This window comes from Mustela nivalis (assembly GCF_964662115.1).
Source record: "Mustela nivalis genome assembly, chromosome: 16".
In the NCBI taxonomy this organism is placed as follows: Eukaryota; Metazoa; Chordata; class Mammalia; order Carnivora; family Mustelidae; genus Mustela; species Mustela nivalis.
The window spans coordinates 35,201,558-35,218,851 of NC_139035.1; the positions used below are offsets into that span (position 1 = coordinate 35,201,558).

At 46.2% G+C, this 17,294-nt stretch overlaps 1 protein-coding gene across 1 annotated transcript; it reads right to left on the minus strand.

Moving 5' to 3' along the window:
* Window positions 1–17,059, minus strand: IRF6 (interferon regulatory factor 6). Its single transcript, XM_082701819.1, has 9 exons — window positions 16,672–17,059; window positions 12,342–12,425; window positions 11,600–11,776; window positions 7,426–7,630; window positions 6,269–6,397; window positions 3,655–3,798; window positions 2,190–2,582; window positions 1,384–1,502; window positions 1–719 (listed from the first exon to the last, which is right to left on the minus strand). The coding sequence occupies exons 3-9, from the start codon at window positions 11,771–11,773 to the stop codon at window positions 495–497; spliced, it is 1,389 nt and encodes a 462-aa protein (XP_082557945.1). The 5' UTR covers window positions 11,774–11,776; window positions 12,342–12,425; window positions 16,672–17,059; the 3' UTR covers window positions 1–494.
* Between the last annotated feature and the right edge of the window lie 235 nt (window positions 17,060–17,294).

The window sequence follows — 17,294 nt, forward strand, 5'->3', positions numbered from 1 at the left end:
TCAGTGCTTGAGGGAACTTTAATGAAAGCAAGAAAAAAATATGGTGCAAGAACAATGCAGAAGGGTTCTATTCCAGGCTGGTATGCCTTGTACAAGTAGAATGAAGTCATCAGGTCAGAGTTTTAACTGGCATTATTTCAGGCACTGTTCCAACCCCTTCGTTTTACAGGAATTAATCTGAAGCCTAGAGGTTAAATGAGTTGGTAGTTCAAGGTCACTGAATCAGAGCACTGCAGCTAGAATGCTGGTGTCCAAAGTCCCAGGCCAAATCTCCCTCTACTACATTACACTAACACTGGGAGGTTTCAAAAAGAAAGGGGGACTATGAAAGGTGATTTTTTTCCATAAATTAAATCAACTTTAAAAGCCAGGCATACTGTGGAGAATCGAAGGCCACTAACATTGTTAGAAGGAAGAGGTTCAAAAGCTGGGTAAATCTGAATAATAAAAAATACCGCTATGTACAATATTGTAAAAAAAGATGGCATTCATGATTACTGGGCTGGCAGGGCAGGGGGGAGTTGCATGCTGGGGGCGGGCTGCATGGGCTGCCAGCTTTCTTGGGTTTGGAGGATGCGGTACAGCTGCTTCAGTTGAGCAACGATGTTATCTTTGATGTCTGGAGTTGAGATCTGCAGGCGGACACTGCCACTGTCAAAGGACCGTGTAAAATCACCAGAAAACATCTCGTAGATCATCCGAGCTACCACTGGAATAACCTGTTCAGGACACAGAACACACAGGTATCCACTGAAGAGAAGGTATTTTTAAGCAGCAGGAGGGACTCAAAATGATAGAAAGGACCAGTGAGGTCCTAGGAAAGCTGCCACCCCTTATGATAGCGTGTGTGCCTTCTTCTCTCTAGACCATCTTGCTAAGGATCACTCTAGAACTTGGTTCAAATGAAGGTAAAGAACCTATATGTTTCATTAAATCACATGCCTAGATAAACAGCTGCTTATTTAGGAAGACTCTTACCCACATTTCATCTGTTGACTATCTTTTTTTTACAAATCCAGGAACCAAATCCAAGTGGTCTTGCTGCCACTTACTAGAATAAGGTTACACTCTTAAAAGTAACTCAAAGGTCTTTCTAAAAGAGCTAGAAAGGACCATATCCTGTTAGGTTTCAGCAAGACTCTAATGTCAATAAAAGAATGCAAGGTAAGGTCTTCACTAAGCCAGTCATCCATTTTGAGGACCTCTGTGCTCCAGCGTGGTCCTAGTTGGTTCTTACAATAAACAAAACTTGAGTCTGCTATTCTATTTGATGGGATTAAAACATACATAGGCTGATGGATCTTTGCTCAGCACAATCCTAGTCCTGGGGCTAAAGCACTGGTAAAAAGACAAAGAGTTGTTGATATATCCTTATATCCTCACCTGAACCAAGATGAGTTTCCTTTCCAGGGGTTTCCCATCTGGCCATTCTTCCCCAAAGCATAAGTAGATCTCAAATGGTGGCTGCTTCTCTATCTGTCCTTTCTGGTGGGCAATGAGATCTGTAGAAGGTGGAAGAGCAAGCTTGGTATACTTGGCCATTCCATATCCACTCAGTAAAATACCATTTTCTGGGCTGCCCAATTTAGTGGTCACTAGCCACATGTAGCTATTACATTTAAATTAATTAAAATTAAATAGTTCCTTAGTCATTATGAGTCACATTCATGTACTCAGTTGCCCCATGTGAGCCATTGTGGACAACACAAATAAGAACACTTTTATCATTTCTGAGGGTTCTGAGGATATCATTGAACTAGACCTGGGGTTCAAATTGTATTGTAAAATCCACATCTCAGTGTTCTTCCTAAATCTATTTGCTTGAATTTGCCACTTGGTATTTCCCAAATGAGAAGAGTATGTTTTGCTGATTATGATGAAGTCAACTTCCAAAGTTAAGGTGGCAGTGGCAGCATCTGGCAGTAATAACAAGGCTGCCTCCCTCTTCTGCCACTAAAGGAGCCACAACCAAACTAAAATTAGCTTCCAAGTACATAGCTTTGGAGTGAAATGCCCTTCTTTGTTGCGCAGGTCACTTTCATTTCTCAGAACTAAGGTTCTCTTCTACCTTTACTTCCTCCAGGAGTTTTTTTAAGATACCTGAAGAGCCAGGAAAGGGGGTTGGGAAGGTGGAAAACCTACTTCTGGGGGGAAGCCCCCAATGACAAACCTTCTGAAGAAAGACTTACCACTAAGGAACGTTTCCAGGCAAAATAGTTTGACCTTCTTTTGTCTCTCAATCAGGTTGGGGGCAACAAGCGATGGGGCACATGGCCCAGACCAGTACACTTTGCACTGGCACAGCCTGATGGCATAAATGGCATGACCGCTGACCTCCAGGATCAGTCCTCTGTCCATGACGTCTAGCAGCTTACTGGTGAACAGCTTCTGCTTCTCATTGGTGATATGCTCTGGACCTGGGAACTTCACCTGCTCCAGACTGACGGGACCAAAGAGTTCCTCTTGGTCAGGCATGGGACCCAGGTCCCCATAGAAGAGCCGGCAGCCCTGGGGGTTGCTCACGGTCATGGTCTGCCCATATTCCTTCCCACGGTACTGAAACTTGATGTCCAAGTCAGTCACTGCAAGATGAGAGAGTATAGTGAGAGTCCTGCTCTAATGCTCTGCCTGGGACTCATTCAAGTCCATCAAGATCAAGCCACCTTTCGACCAGCATTCAGGAAGGTCACCACCACCATTATCCTTCCTGCAACAAAGGAAGACATCAACCTATCCCTGAACTATTCAGTCAAAAGACTACCTTAAAAGCAGATAGTTCAAGGTCCACATATACTATCTCTGTTTAATCATTACACCCTAAGGGCTAGAATCTCTCCAAGCAAACTTCTTGGTTCAGTCTCCTCATTTATACTGACTAAAGTGTTCACATCAGTGGACATGGAAGCAGCTAAAAACTAAGGTTATCTAGTTTGTGTCTCATTTTTGGCTCATTTTAAAAGAAATCAGAAGAGTAAGAAAAAATACCAAGCCATCTTATCTTTCTGAAAATTACACACATGAGCACACTCTGAGGATTTGTTCTAACAATTTACCATAAAAGGACGCACAGCTCATGGCAAAGTAAATTTTTACTCATCAAGCCTCCACTGAACCTTACAGGTCTTATCAAAGCTATTACTCTCTTGGACCAAATACTAGCCCTCACATTCCCACCCTCCACCCCATCCCCACTACCACGATGCATACCATGAAAGGGAGATGGGGCAGTGACACTGGTTCTTCATTGAGATCAATTTGTATTCAATTCAGAATTATTTTCTCCCTTCCAAAAGCCCCACAAAATCCAAGAACCTTCTTGATCAAATTCATGGCCATTAATCTTCCTGTCCCTCAACTGGCCTTAAGCCCAGATCCCCTAGACAAACTGATGAACCCAGGCCTTCCACTCACCTAACAGGTGAGTAACCCTGAGCTGCAACTAATCACAGCATCCCCATGGGCAGGTAGATATGAACTAATGTTTCTTCACTTCTTCCCTGATGACTCATCAGCCAGTCAGGAACCAGACAGAGGCTGCCTATAGGATGGGTAGCTATTCTATATATGGCAAAGAAATGGAGGCAGAAGGTGGGGCAGGAAAAGGGACTGTAATAGGAGCTGAAGACCCAGCTAGAAAGATCAAGTCTCACTTACTTGGGAGAGAGCTGATCCACAGCTCTGGAGAGCTATAAAAGGGCTGTATAGGTGCCTGGGGTACATCTATTTCCAGAGGCTCAGTTTTGGGCCACACTGCTTCAGGGCTGCAGTTGCCCACACTGGCTGGTGCCATGGGAGAACCTAGAACAGAAAGCTGTGGGTGAGCAGGCAGGGGCACCACATTTGTACATCACCTGGCTCGGGGCTTTAAAACCTAACAAGGCTGACAGACAAGAGTCAAACACTGGACTATGACTCCATGTGGCAGCCCATCAATGATTTCCACAACTGACACAAAAAGAGATATAGTTCCCCTGCTTCTACTTCCTAATCATATTAATTCTCCCATAAACTCAAAGTTCTGAAAATGTGCATTTGCTGAAGATAACCAAACATATGAGTATTCTCTGGGGTTAAATTAGAATGAGCATGAATGAAAGGTTCCCTGTTACAGATTTTCACCCCAGCAATTACATAGAAGTTGGCTGTCTTCTACAAAATGAACTCTTCTATAAAATGAACTCAATTGAATTAGTTGATTATCTTTGGGTATATCGAAATTCCATTAAAAACAAACAAATACTGGGGTGCCTGGGTGGCTCTGTCAGTTAAGTGTCTGCCTTCAGTTCCAGTCATGATCCCAGGGTCCTGGGATCAAGCACTACATCGGGCTCCCTGCCCCTTGGGGAGCCTGCTTCTCCCTCTCCCACTCCCCCTGCTTGTGTTCCCTCCTTCACTGTGTCTCTCCATCAAATAAATAAATAAAATCTTTTCAAAATAAAAATAAAATAAATAAACACAAATACTTTTATGTGCACAAAACATCTGGAAGGGTATCAAAAAATCTAAAAGGATCAGTTTCTTCCAGGGAAACCAAACAGGGGGTCAGAGACAGAAAGGGAGGAAAACCTTTTGGTACCATTATGAATTTTAAAACATGTAAAACCAATATTTATTCAAAAGTATCCAATTAATAGCTTTTAGGAAAGAAAATGAAATACCCATCCTATTTCTTGCTATTCTCAAAGTTGGTTCACTCCAAAGTCTAGAGATTTCTCCTCCTAGCCTCACTTCTTAGGCATCTATTCTTCAACAATTCTTCTTCCTCTGCCCCAAGGGCTCTGAAATCATAGAAGTAATGTTTCTTTGACCGTTTGTGCAAAAGTCTGGTTAAATCAATGTACCCATTTTCCTTTTTTGTTTTTATTTTTTATTTTTAAAGATTATTTATTTGAGAAACAGCATGTGCACAAACGAGGGGAGGGGCAAAGGGAAAGAGAGAGAGTGAATCCTTAAGCAGACTCCCCCCTCTCCTCCCCGAGCAGGGAGCCTAACTTGGGGCTGGATCCCAAAAATTGAGATCATGACCTGAGTTGAAATCAAGAGTGGGACGCCCAACTAACTGAGCCACCCAGGTGCCGCTTTTTAAATAGATGTCCCACATCTTCCCAAAATGATCCAAAGCAACCCCTAACATAAGGCAAAAAAAATTTGCTTTGGTAAAATATGAACAGAAAATATGAAATCAGGGTCCTGGAAATAGGTTGCACCCTTTTAATGGGTGAAAATAACAGAATGAATCAGCCAAGGATTTAGGAACAAATCTCGTATTTCCAGATATCCAACTCAAATCACTAAGTGGGAATGTAGCATGTGACAATACTGACCTGAGAGAACTCAATGATAATTTTCTGTACTCATCCCTTGGTTGTAAAGATATAAATAGCAGGTTAAGTGAAGGAGGGAAAGTGGACAGAAAATAAGAGTTATTTCCCGATTCTTAAAGGTAAGAGAATCACCTAAAGTAGGGGACTCCAAACTCCTAAAGGAATCATTTCGATAACTTTTTTTTTCTAAGTGGCATAAGTATCTCATTTGACCCAGAGCAGCCAGATGGAACTAGAAATGGAGTGATGAGCTTCTCAACTCAACTAGTGCACGGCATTAGACTAGGAACATTTCAGTCGACAGTTCAAGTGAAGATGCTGAAGAGCACTTCACCTTGTATTTGAGCATCCTCAGAATGTGCAATGGAAGAGTCAGTACCTGCTCTGTTACAGTGACCTTCCAACCCCTCAACTCATTTTTCCTGGGAAGCTTAATTCAAAAAGCACATAAAAGAAGCAAAAAGTCTCTTGCAGATAAATTCTATCAAAGCCAAGTATTGTAGAAACCACAAGTTTCCCAGGACATAGCCTTAGCAGAGTAGATACCCTGCTAAGAAAGTGACACAAAATTTGTATCAAGGGAAATAGTGGAAGACTTTGCATATAATTCGTCAAAATGATATCTATAGTTGGCTTCAAGGAAATTAGCGTAATTTATAACAACTGATGTATTTTTATATGGAACTAAGAATGAATTTGTTTAATTTCTCTGAATTATCTGTAAGATTCCTTAGATGTTCTCTATGCCTGGAAGCTGCCCACTGGGATAACTGGGCCAGCAGAGTTCCCCTGTCTATGGCCCCTACTTGTTAGTAGACCAGCAGCTTGGCCACAAGGCCGCATCACTGCTCCCAGTGCAGCTGGGGCTGACTCAGTAGTTGTTAAGTCAAAGCCTGTTCCACCCTCTTCATTCTTCTGTACCACCACTGACCATCCCCACTCACCATTGATGTTCAGGAAGGGGAAAGTGTCCTGGATGGGAACATGGTGCTGTGACTGATCAAGCTCATCTTCTTCATCTTCTTCATCTACATCATTATCCTTCTCATCCCAAGGAGCAGATCCAGTGGATCCTAACCGAGAAACAAACACATCATCCCACAAGTGAGCTGCTGGGGTTGCACTGTCATCCTTATAGCTGATCTGTTCTATATGCTAGGTATTATTAGTACAGAGGCATCCAGAGCTCAATATGCACCACCAATGCCCTAGCCAAAAAGAGTGGGAACCAAAGGTATATTAACCTCTGGCTCTAACTCCTCCTACTGAGCTCTAATGTAAGCTCTCTTCTCTCCTACCCAGGAACTGCAGACCCTATCCCCTTTCTTAGAAATCTCTTAATTCCCACCTTTAAACCTCTTGCTACACATTAGCTTCCCTTTTAAGGACTCAAGGACACAATTTCTCCCCTTTGTAAGCTTAATGTGAGGACAGACCCTTCGCTCTTGGCAGGGCCTCACTAGATCCATTGGAGAACAAGTCTAAATCACCCGGCTCTCGGTACTTCCAAAGCACTGGGTAAACAGGAGGATCGGGTGGTATTCTCTTAGGAAAAGTATCCTACAAATTAAATAATCACTCATCCAACATTTGGAAAGGGAACTTAATAGCTTTAAAATGTCATGTCAATTGAGTCTTACAATAGTCTTTGAGGTAGGCAGGAAAGATGAGAACCCAGATTTTACCACTGAAGAAACTGAGGCTCAAAGGTCAAATGACTAGATTCCATGTCCCATAAGGAGCAAAATGATAAGAGCCAGGTTCAGAACTCAAACCTCCTAAGTTTTTAATTCCTCCATCTTCAAAACCACCTGACCTCTCCTCTCAGTGTTGAGTCCCAAGAGAAGCTCTTCCTACAGTAGGTCTCTATCCTCCCTCTACTTTCTCATTCTTTTAAACAGTCAGGCTAGTAACTATTCCCCTAAGTGAACAAGAAGATTTTGCTGACGTATCTTTTGTTCTCCAGGTCCTTCCTAGAGAAAGGCTTTCTTGCTTTGTAACTAAACTTTGTAAGTGATGTTCAAGTCAACTATCTCTTTAAAGAGTCCAGCCCAGAACCTGGCTTATTGTCCACCTGTCCTGCCAGCAGCTGGGGCCTCACCTGGGTTAATGATTGATCCCTGAGGCTGCGGGATGTCACACACTTGGTATATCTTCACTGGGTTCATGGGTACCTCCTTGGTGCCATCGTACATCAGGTTGAATTCCCTGCTCTTGTTGAGAGCACAGCGGAGCTGGGCCTTCCATTTAGCTGGGTCAGGGTCATCCACCCCTTCCTGGTACTTCCCTGTCTCCACAGCCCAGGCCTGAGGAACAGGAAACCACAGTGAATGCCTGCCGTTGCCCAGAATGTGTTCACCCTCGCTCATGAGCACATATACCCGGGCCTGACTGCCCCGCCATCCCCATCCCCACTTGCAGAGCCTGCAGCAGGAAGCCCCACCCTCAGGCCCTGGCCGGGCAGCACCAGAGGGACATTAAGCCATATGCAAACATAATCTTTTGAAAGGAGGAGCCTTATCTCAACTGTTGGTGCCAGCACCACCTGTCAAGAGTGGCTATAATAAAGGTTAGTAATAAAGAAGGGCCTGGAAAAAATACAGTTCACCTTTGAACAATACAGGGGTCAGGAATACTGACCCTCTGCACTGTCAAAAATCCACATATTTAATTTTTGACTCCCCAAAACTGAACTATCTTACTGGTAACAGCTGATTAATACACATTTTTTATACTATAGACTATATTTTTATAATAAAGCAAGCTAGAGAAAAGGAAATGCTATTAAAAAAATCATAAGGAAGAGAAAATATCATTTATAGTACTGTACTCATTGAAAGAAAACCTGCACGTAAGTGGACATGTACAGGGGTGTCTGGTTGGCTCAGTTAGAAAAGCATGTGGTTCTTGATCTCCAGGTCATGAGTTGGGGCCCCATGTTGAGTATAGAGATTATTGAGTAAGTAAGTAAATAAATAAATAAACACACAAATAAATAAATAAATAAATAAGTGGACCCGTGCAGTTCCAACCCATGTTCAAGTGTCCACTTTATACCCCAAAATGCTAATGGTAACTTTGGATAGCAGGATTTCAGGTCAATTTTTTTTTTTTGGCTTGTTTTTTACATTAAATACTTTTATAAGATGACAAAGGGAGACGCCATGTGATATGAAGAGTTTGGCCTTGCTGTTCCCTCCCCCTACATTCTTCAATCTGATGCAAAAATAACTGTGGAAAACAAGTGCCTTTAGGAATAAAAGCCTGTCGGAGGGCAAGGCAGCACAGTCTGGGAGTCCAGCTGGAGGTGGAGGGCCTCACTGGACTGATCCCACACCCTTTGCCCTTCCCTAGTTCCTCAGAGTCCCACTTCATTGGAAATACTTTGCTGCAAAACCAGGTATGAGCTAAAACTGCTTTGACTCCTCCTCACTGGTTCTCCATTTCTGGGTCCAGAGGTATGTGTGTTTCCACTCATGGGCTACCCACTCTCCCCCACTGCTAACATACTCTCAGAGCTCTATGCTTTCTTCAGGATGTTACCTTCTGGTGCAGAAAAGGGGGATGTCATTAGCAGAGCCCTCACGACCAGGAAGCATACTCCAGTTTGTGGAAATGGACAGGGCTCATGTCCAGTTCCAACTCCTTGCCTCTGCTTCTAACCTCAAGCTGAAATGGAAATTTTCTGCCCCATCCTTTGAGATCTATGACCTCCCTCAGTCACTCCCTGCCCCAGACCCTGACAATCATCAGGAAGTTTTTTCCAAAACAAATTTCAGTCCTCCTCTTCTAATTCAGATTCACTTCTTACCATGTCCTCAGACTCGAGCACCTGCAGTGTAGTTCTGCAGTACAGAATGTGGAGGTCTGAGAAATGGGTGCTGCCCCAGATGGCTGTGCTGGCTCCGTTCCATCCAGCTCCCTACAGGGGATGTTGATGTCACTGGTCCGCAATATCTGAGAAGCACATCTCTAGTGGTGCCTGGTGGTACTTGACTGCTGGCTCACTACATCCTCCCTTCCATTTATTTGATCCCTGGTACCCACTCCTGCTCTGGCCCCGCCCACCCGGCTTGGGCTGTGCTGACTTTGGCTCAGGTCTAAATATTTCTGTGGCTCCTTAAATCCCTGCCCCTCCATGGAGAGCAGCCAAACTAAGCCAGAACCACAGCCGCAGCCTTCTGGCTCACAACACGGCCATTCCTCCTCAGGGCCCACACAGAGGGCGATGCAGCAGTGGGGCTACCCACCCCGTGGCAATCATAGTGATTTATAAACAGGACATACTCAACCCATTCTGGGTCTTGCTTCTGACACTCAGGTCACTGTGCAGGTCCCTACTACTTCTCTTCCAGAAATCGAAGTAACCTCTGTATTTTAATTGGTAATTCACTAGTCCCTCCCTACACATTATTTCACTCAATTCTCATAACAATCCTGTGAGGCAGGCAAGACTGGTTTCATTCCCCCATTTTACTGAAGGGGAACCTAAAGCCCAAAGAGATTATGTGACATGTTCAAGACCATACGTGCAACTGATGGTAGGATCTGAAACGAGGACTTCCAATTCCTGGTCAGAATGGAGTAGATGGTAATGGGGGAGCAGACAGGCTTGGGTTCAAATCCTGGCCACACCCCTCACTAGCTGTGTGATTTGGGCAAGTTATTTAGCTCCTCAGAGACTCAGCCTCTGCACCTACAACACTGGGTAATACCTCCCTTACACAGTTGCTGAGAATTCAATGAGACAATGGACAAGGGATACAGAGCAGGCATCCATTTAAGGAGCAGGTCCCCTGCCTCCTTCTTGCTCCCACAAATCCTTCCCAAGGCCTCTCAGAACTTGGGATCTGTGAAAGTGCCCTCACTCTTCTCCTGACTTTTAAGGCCCTCCCTTAGCATTCTGCAAACAGAGATACAAACATAAGCAAGACAAGCTTCCCGCAGCCATGTTCCTCTCAAGCCCTGTGTGCAGACCACTCTCGTGAGTGAGGCTTTCAGAAACCAGCGTCTTCCCCAACGGCCAGCCACTCCCAACCAGCAACAGCAAATGCAGTTTCAGACCATGGCCACAGCCAGAGGCCGGCTGGGCTGAGGCAGGCCCATTCCCTCCCAGTGCCAGCTTCAGTCATTGGGGCTGGTTTACAGATGTTTTTCCCTATCGTTTTTGAAATTAAAAGCGCTCATATACTTTCCTTCTAAGTGCTTTCTTTCAGGCCAATTTTCCCTCTGCCTCTCATGTCTACACCTGATATAACAGAGTTGGGTGGGAAACATCTCTAGGACGGCTCTCCTTTGAGGGATGAGCCCACATCTTCTGATCCAATCTCAGCAAGAACTGGGGCGTCAATCTTGAGAGGCCCAGGGTAGGGACTAGATTTCACTTCTGACTTCCAGCTTATAAAGGAAGAAAAAGCTAAACTCACTCCTCCGTGTCTTGGAGATGCAGGAACTAAAGCAACTCATGAGGCAGAAGGCTGACCAGCACAGAGAAGTTGGTCGGAAGCAAAGGCACAGGGTCTGGAATTAGAAACCACATTCCACCCCTTCCTGTGACCAGCTTCCCACCGACTTCTGCCTTAAGCCAAACTTCGGCTTCACTGAATTTTGTAAAATGCAGTGTGATTAAATCTTGTTTTCTGTTAAGTAAAACAATGCTCACATCAGAGCTATTTTTTATTTAAGAAAACATACTTGTAGAAGAAAAACCTGTACTAGATCACCGTTAAGTTTTAAGCAGAGGTTATGCACAGGGCAAGATATTTTAATATCAAAAGAACACCATGCAGAGGGCCCTCTACATCCATCCTACAGGCTATGTTAGGAGGCTGCCAACAATCAGTAAGTAGTTCTGCCCTGGTCTGGAGAGTCATTCCCAGGCCCAGGCACCTCTCTTCATAGCCAGAGCCCTGAGGGCATGAAGAGCAAGGGTCATTTGCTGGCCTCCGGGAGCTTTTGGAACAACCACACCAACACAATCACTTGCAGTTTTACCAACTGCACCCGGGATCTTTTGGGATATGAGTTGAGTACCTTTAGCCAGTGGAAAAGAATAAACACCCTCAAAATCACAGACGTGTCCCAGCAAGAGAAATTACTGTGCCTAAGTTTGGGCAACCCCTTCATAAACATTCTCTCTGAGGCATCAGCATTTGGGATCTAGTGTACTCCTCATGCCAAAATAAAAAACGGAACAAAACAACAACCGAAAAACCCAGAAAGCTCTGACAGAACTGGAAAGCATTTTAAGTCAGATGGTGGAAGAAACCCTTTACCTTGAAAATGGTATTTTCCTCCTCTTGTTGGGGGCTATGCCGGGTGGCATGTTTCCAGGGAATCTGGAAGCGTTTGGAGTCCCTGTGTAGCCAAATCAGCCCGGGGTACAGGCCACTATCCACCTGGGCCACCAGCCAGGGCTTCAGCCGAACTCTGCGGGGGTGGAGGGCCATGATCTAGGGGAGGGGGAGGGAGGGTAGAGAGTCGGGAGAGCAGGAGAATTAGGCCAGCCTCTGGGAACTTTTCCCAGCCACTGTTCCCATATGATAGAGCTACAGTTTCATTAGATTACAGCAAAGAAACTAAATATGGGAATAGACTGTGCCAGGTGGGGAAGAAAAGAAAAGAGGTTAAAAGGTTCTTTTGATTCTTATTCCAAAGCCATTTATACTTCATGTTCTAGCCAAATCAGACTTATCATGTAAGTAGATCACATTTCTCCTATTTAAATCCTGAAGCAGGAAAATAATAAAAGATGACATCATCCCTGCTGGAACACAGTCCTTCCTGAAGAACCAAGGGCTTTGGAAGAGAAGTGAAATTGCTCTTTTCAATCTCATCTCAGGAGACAGGAGAAAAAAAGTTATGGAAACTGCAAAGATAGGGGCAAGAATTTGAAGCACACCTTCTTTATAGATAAGACAACTCAACACGATCAGGAATATTTTAATAAGAAATGACAGCACCGTGGTGAGGGGTAGGAGGCAAGGGGTGGGTCCTGGTTCCCAAGTCCTCACTTACAGAGATGAGCGGGCAGTGTATCCACGGAGATCTAAAGAGCTGGGCCTCGAGTCAGCTCTCCTTCCTCTGTGCTGGCCAAAGACTCTGTAATCAAGAAAAAGGGATCCCAAGTTGGTTATGCACAGGACAATCCAGTGGCTTGCAGAAGACTTGGGAACATGGGAGACAAAGGCTCTGAGGACCCTTCTCACACCTGAGTCTGGAAAAGTCCAGGAGCCCAAGAATAATCAAGTGCTACGGCTCTTCACCCTAGGCTGCTAAAAACAACCATAAGACAAGCTGGCCTCTTCCACCTGGGTCTGTTTATCTCCCCACAGAGGCTAGAGTGAATTCACCGGTTACAGGAGGTTGCAGGAGGCGGCCTGGGTAAAGTCTGCAATTGATCCTCATAAAAACACACGGGCTCAGCAGATAACATTCGGCACCAGCCTGCACTCACAGCAGGAAACAAAGGCCTGCCCACGCTGGGTGCCTTTAGGAAAAACTGGTCCCTAGAGAATTGTTTGCCAGGGATGTTGTGTTTAGGTATTTTTTGTTGTGTGTACTCTCCTTTTACTTTGTTTTTACTTAAGGTGAGGTCTGCAAAATCGCCTTCCCTCAGCGAATACACATCCATCAGCTACTGTGTCCAACACTATGTCGGTTAGAAATGGCTTTCGTCAGACTCCCTGAAGAAATCCACACTGGAACTGCTCAAACCCCACAACGGCCTGAGGAAAGGAAGATAAATAAGTCACCTTCACACCCAGGAAGGTCCCCACCTGGATCACAGTTCAGAAGCCAAACCAGTTGAGTCAGCTGAAGGCTCCCACTCACAGGAGCTTAGCTGAGGGGGTGGCCCCAAACTCCACTTCCTTCCCCAGCCAGACTCCCAACAAGCAGGGAAAACCCAAACCCAAATCAAGCTGGCTTCTGGCACTTTAAGAGCAAGGCAGGACCTGCTCTCACCTGAGCCTTCTGACCCAGTTAACAAGTCCTGCAACTGAAACCTACCCCCTGGGAGCACAGCTTAGAGTGGGCAGGTCAGGTTGGCATGCGGTATTCAACTGTCCCCAGAACCCATGTTCTTGGCCTTGTTGGGGTTGCTTTGTAGGGCAGCAAGTGAAGCCATCAAACCAGGGGGAAAACATTTACCTTAGAAGGAGAAGAGAATGCATCTTCTCCTAAGGACAAGCTCTACCTTCTGCTCCTCAGTCTCAGCCTACTGGAAAGGGGATGGAGCAAGGGACGGACGAATGGGGAAATGGACACCACACTGGTCAGCCTCGTAAGGGACATTTGAGAATTTCTATTGCAATAGCCATAAGTCCTGTGTCTACGCTTGTCAGACATGTGAAATCAGTTCTAGACGGACCATGGACTTTGAAGAAAAGCATTTATCATAGTTGATCAATAACTCATCAAGAGAAAATTAAAGCAACCAAGTCAACGCAGGAACCTGCACATAGTCATAGGGAAGAAGCAATATCACAGAGACTGATTGATTGTTAAGATCCAGAGTCCTAGATTCTCAGCCTTCTCTCAAGATGGCCCTGCACGTAACAACCCCGCCCCAGCCTGCCTTCCTCATGCCTCACCTGCACCGCTGCTAACCCTCTCCAACTCAGTCAAAAAAGAGTCAGCCAAGATCTCCCCCACCTGCCACTCAGTACCTAGGGCTCTAAAAACTGGCAGAGAGGGAAAAGTTGGAAGCAACCAAAATAACAGAGGAAAATGGCTAATTACATACTCACAGGCTGCACTATTAAGCAACCATTAACAACAGGGTGTCTGAAGAATTTTTATTGGATTTGGGGAAATGTTTACAACATGAAGTTAAGGGAGAAAATACAGCACACAATATCGACTATATAGTATTCTCTCCATCCTTTAACATAACATGCACTTGCATACATACGCACGTACACACAGATGATTTAAAGAAAGGAAAAGAAAGGGTGCCTTTCTGCCTTCAGTGGGTTAAAGCTTCTGCCTTCGGCTCAGGTCATGATCTCAGGGTCCTCAGATCGAGCTCCACATTGGGCTTTCTGCTCAGCAGGGGGCCTGCTTCCCCTCCCCCACCACTGCCTCCCTCTCTGCCTACTTTTGATCTCTGTCAAATAAATAAGTAAAATCTTAAAAAAAAAAAAAAAAAGTAAAAGAAATACCCCAATGTAACAAGACATCCAAAATGGTTACCTGGTGATAGGATTATGGGTGATTTTATACATATGTATATACTTTTGTGTATGATTCACATTTTCCTACAATGACATGCTTCAATTTATAACAAAATGAAAAGAAAATTGAGGCGCCTGGGCGGCTCAGTCAGATAAGCGTCTGCCTTCAGCTCAGGTCTTGATGCCAGGGTCCTCGGCAAGCCCCACATAGGGCTCTCTGCTCAGCGGGAGCCTGCTTCTCCCTCTGCCTGCTGCTCCCCCTGCCTGTGCTCCCTCTCTCTTTCTCTCTGTCAAATAAATAAATAAATCTTCTTTTAAAAGTGAAAAACACCTACACATAGTATTTCCTTTAACCACAGGAAGCGAAGACCTTTCTTGGCCATTGGAAGGTATAACAGATGATGCCCTTCATCTTTTCATCTTCATAGCTGCTGAGACTATGATACCAACAGTCCTTCATACCTACATAGGCTTTAGAGTTTTTTACATGCACTTTCATTTAACATGTATGATTTCATCCTCATGATCTGGAAGTAGTACTATTATTATCCCCATTTTATAGCTGGATTAACTGAGACACAGAAAACTGCTTCATCTGGGGCTTGGACCCAATACTCCTGAGTCAGAGTACATCATAGTACTGAATCCTGCCACAATGCCCTGCTTTCCAAATCCCTCCTTCCGCACACTAAGAAAGTAAACCAAAATACTGACAAGATCCCAGCAGCATGAAAGGCCAAGGAAGTGGTTAGGGAGGAGACTCCATGACACCCACCCCCAAACACACCTGAATCAGAGTTCTCGTTCAAAACACACACACCACCCAAATCCCAATGCCCACAGAACCTTGGCCTAGCTGGACTCAGCCCTGGTATCTCTAGCTGCCATCACAGTGAAATTCAAAGCCTGTGTCTCCAACAGGGACTTACCCAGCCAAAGAACAAAGATGCTCACCTGTCCACTCCCCTCACACTGGGCACTAAGCAGGGATCTTCCAACCTCTCCAAGGCATAACCGTCCTCTCTCACACACCCATTCCAGGGAGCTGGTCCTCTATAAACAACCCCCACCCCCACTAGTTGCAGCCCCTGCCCAGACTAGTTTCCAGGGGCACCCATACCCCAAAGCCGAGCTTTGAGATTGGGCCAGCGGTTTGGCTTAGAGTAGAACACACTTGCCAGGTAGTTCCAAGTTCCCCAACCTTCCCTCCATTTAGTTTAGCCCTGCTTAGGGGTAAATTCTGTGCCTCTCGCCATAATTCCCATGCCCTTCTTCTTTGCTGGATTGAAGTTGGGGGGCGGTGAGAGGAAGCTTCAGGGTATTGGGAGCTGCTGTCATGCATTATGCATACATCTAACCCTAAACTACTCTCCTGGGTCAGCACCAACCTTCACTAACTCCTACTGGAGCACCTTCTCCCTCTCCCTTCCCTGGATTCCACTTTTGATATCCACTAGGAAAGCAGGTTTGGGACGGAGATGACCCTTTTACTACAAAGCAGGCTCCGTGTAAAGAGTGACACCCCGGGCCTCCTTTCCAGGCAGGGGTGGGAGACTTTCTCCATTTTTCCACAGCCACCCTCCATCCCCTTCAGAGGAAGAGGGCCTCACCCCCAGAGCGACCACACCCAGCGCCACCCTGCCCAACACCAAGCTTGGCTACTTGGAAATCCATGGGTGTCTCCCAGGCCCCACATAGGGGCCTGACTGCCAAACAAATTCAAGGAGGAAAAACAAACTGGCTAAAATCCTGGCAGCCCCATCCCCATTTCCCCAAACATCTACCAGGACCAAAGGCCCGCAGGCCTAGGAAATCCCCCTCTTTGGGACTCGGGCCAGCGGCTCAGCGAGCTGGTAAGACCGGAGGGGCGGAGGCGCCGTAGCTCTATCCCGTGGTGGGTGGGTAGAGGCCGAGATAGGCACACTCCGGTAGGGCAGGGAGGGAAAGAGAGTAGAGAGAAGTGTGGGGTCGGGAGGGGCACCGCGTGCTCCAGGGCTAGGACCGCCCAGAAGCTACCTAAAGCAGGGCGACAGGCACCCAGCCCCAGAAGGTCTCCCCAAACAGATGTTCTCAAGCAAGGTTCCTAACCGCACAAACTCTGGGGCGGGTGTGTCCCCAAACCCCACCCCCACCCCCTTCCAAAGCTAGTGTTCAGAAGTTAGCGTCCTCACCTTTTCTCAGTCCGGCGACAAGAAGCGGACGTCCCTCCGAACCACGTCCCCAGTTAAGATCCCCCGTCGCCACCGCTCTCCTTGATCCGTCCGGCAAGCTCACCTGGCTTTGCGCAGGTAAAGTCTTGGAGCTCGGCTCCGCGTCCCGCACCGGCCCTTACCTGCCCAACCCAGGTGCGCCGAACTCACGTCAGCGCCTCGCCCTGGGACGCCACCGCCCCTCCGCCGTCCGGCCCCGCCTCCCAGGTATGGCCACGCCCTCTCGCGTTCGGCATTGGCGGGTTGAGAGAAATAGGATCCTCTGTGTTCCTGGCGGCCCAGAGCAGCCCAGCCCCTTCCCCACCTCACTCTCCAGCTTCTAACCCCGGCTGAGAAAATTCCCAGGCTCGTGTCTCGATCTCATGCCTCCGGGCTGGTGGTCTTGGAAACTGGGAGGTCACATCTAAAGAGGAGAGGGTGCCTCCCCTTTCCTCTTGTCCCATAGTTACCCCACCGTATGGAGACAGTTAACCACAAAAAAGGGTTTAGAGATTCTGGGTTGGCCCTACTCCCTTTGGGCCTGTGTAAGCGAGTGGGATATGGAAAAGAGACTCAGGACACTTAGTCCCTTGGAGAGAGAAGCC

What these genes read in the sequence shown, in the direction of transcription:
- IRF6 (XM_082701819.1), bottom strand. Translation starts at nt 11,773, where the DNA reads ATGGCCCTCCACCCCCGCAGAGTTCGGCTGAAGCCCTGGCTGGTGGCC. An exon ending in GTGGATCAGCTCTCTCCCAA is followed by an intron (nt 2,583 to 3,654) that starts GTAAGTGAGACT and finishes CTCATCTTGCAG; the next exon opens with TGACTGACTTGGACATCAAG. An exon ending in GGAAACTCATCTTGGTTCAG is followed by an intron (nt 720 to 1,383) that starts GTGAGGATATAA and finishes TGTCCTGAACAG; the next exon opens with GTTATTCCAGTGGTAGCTCG.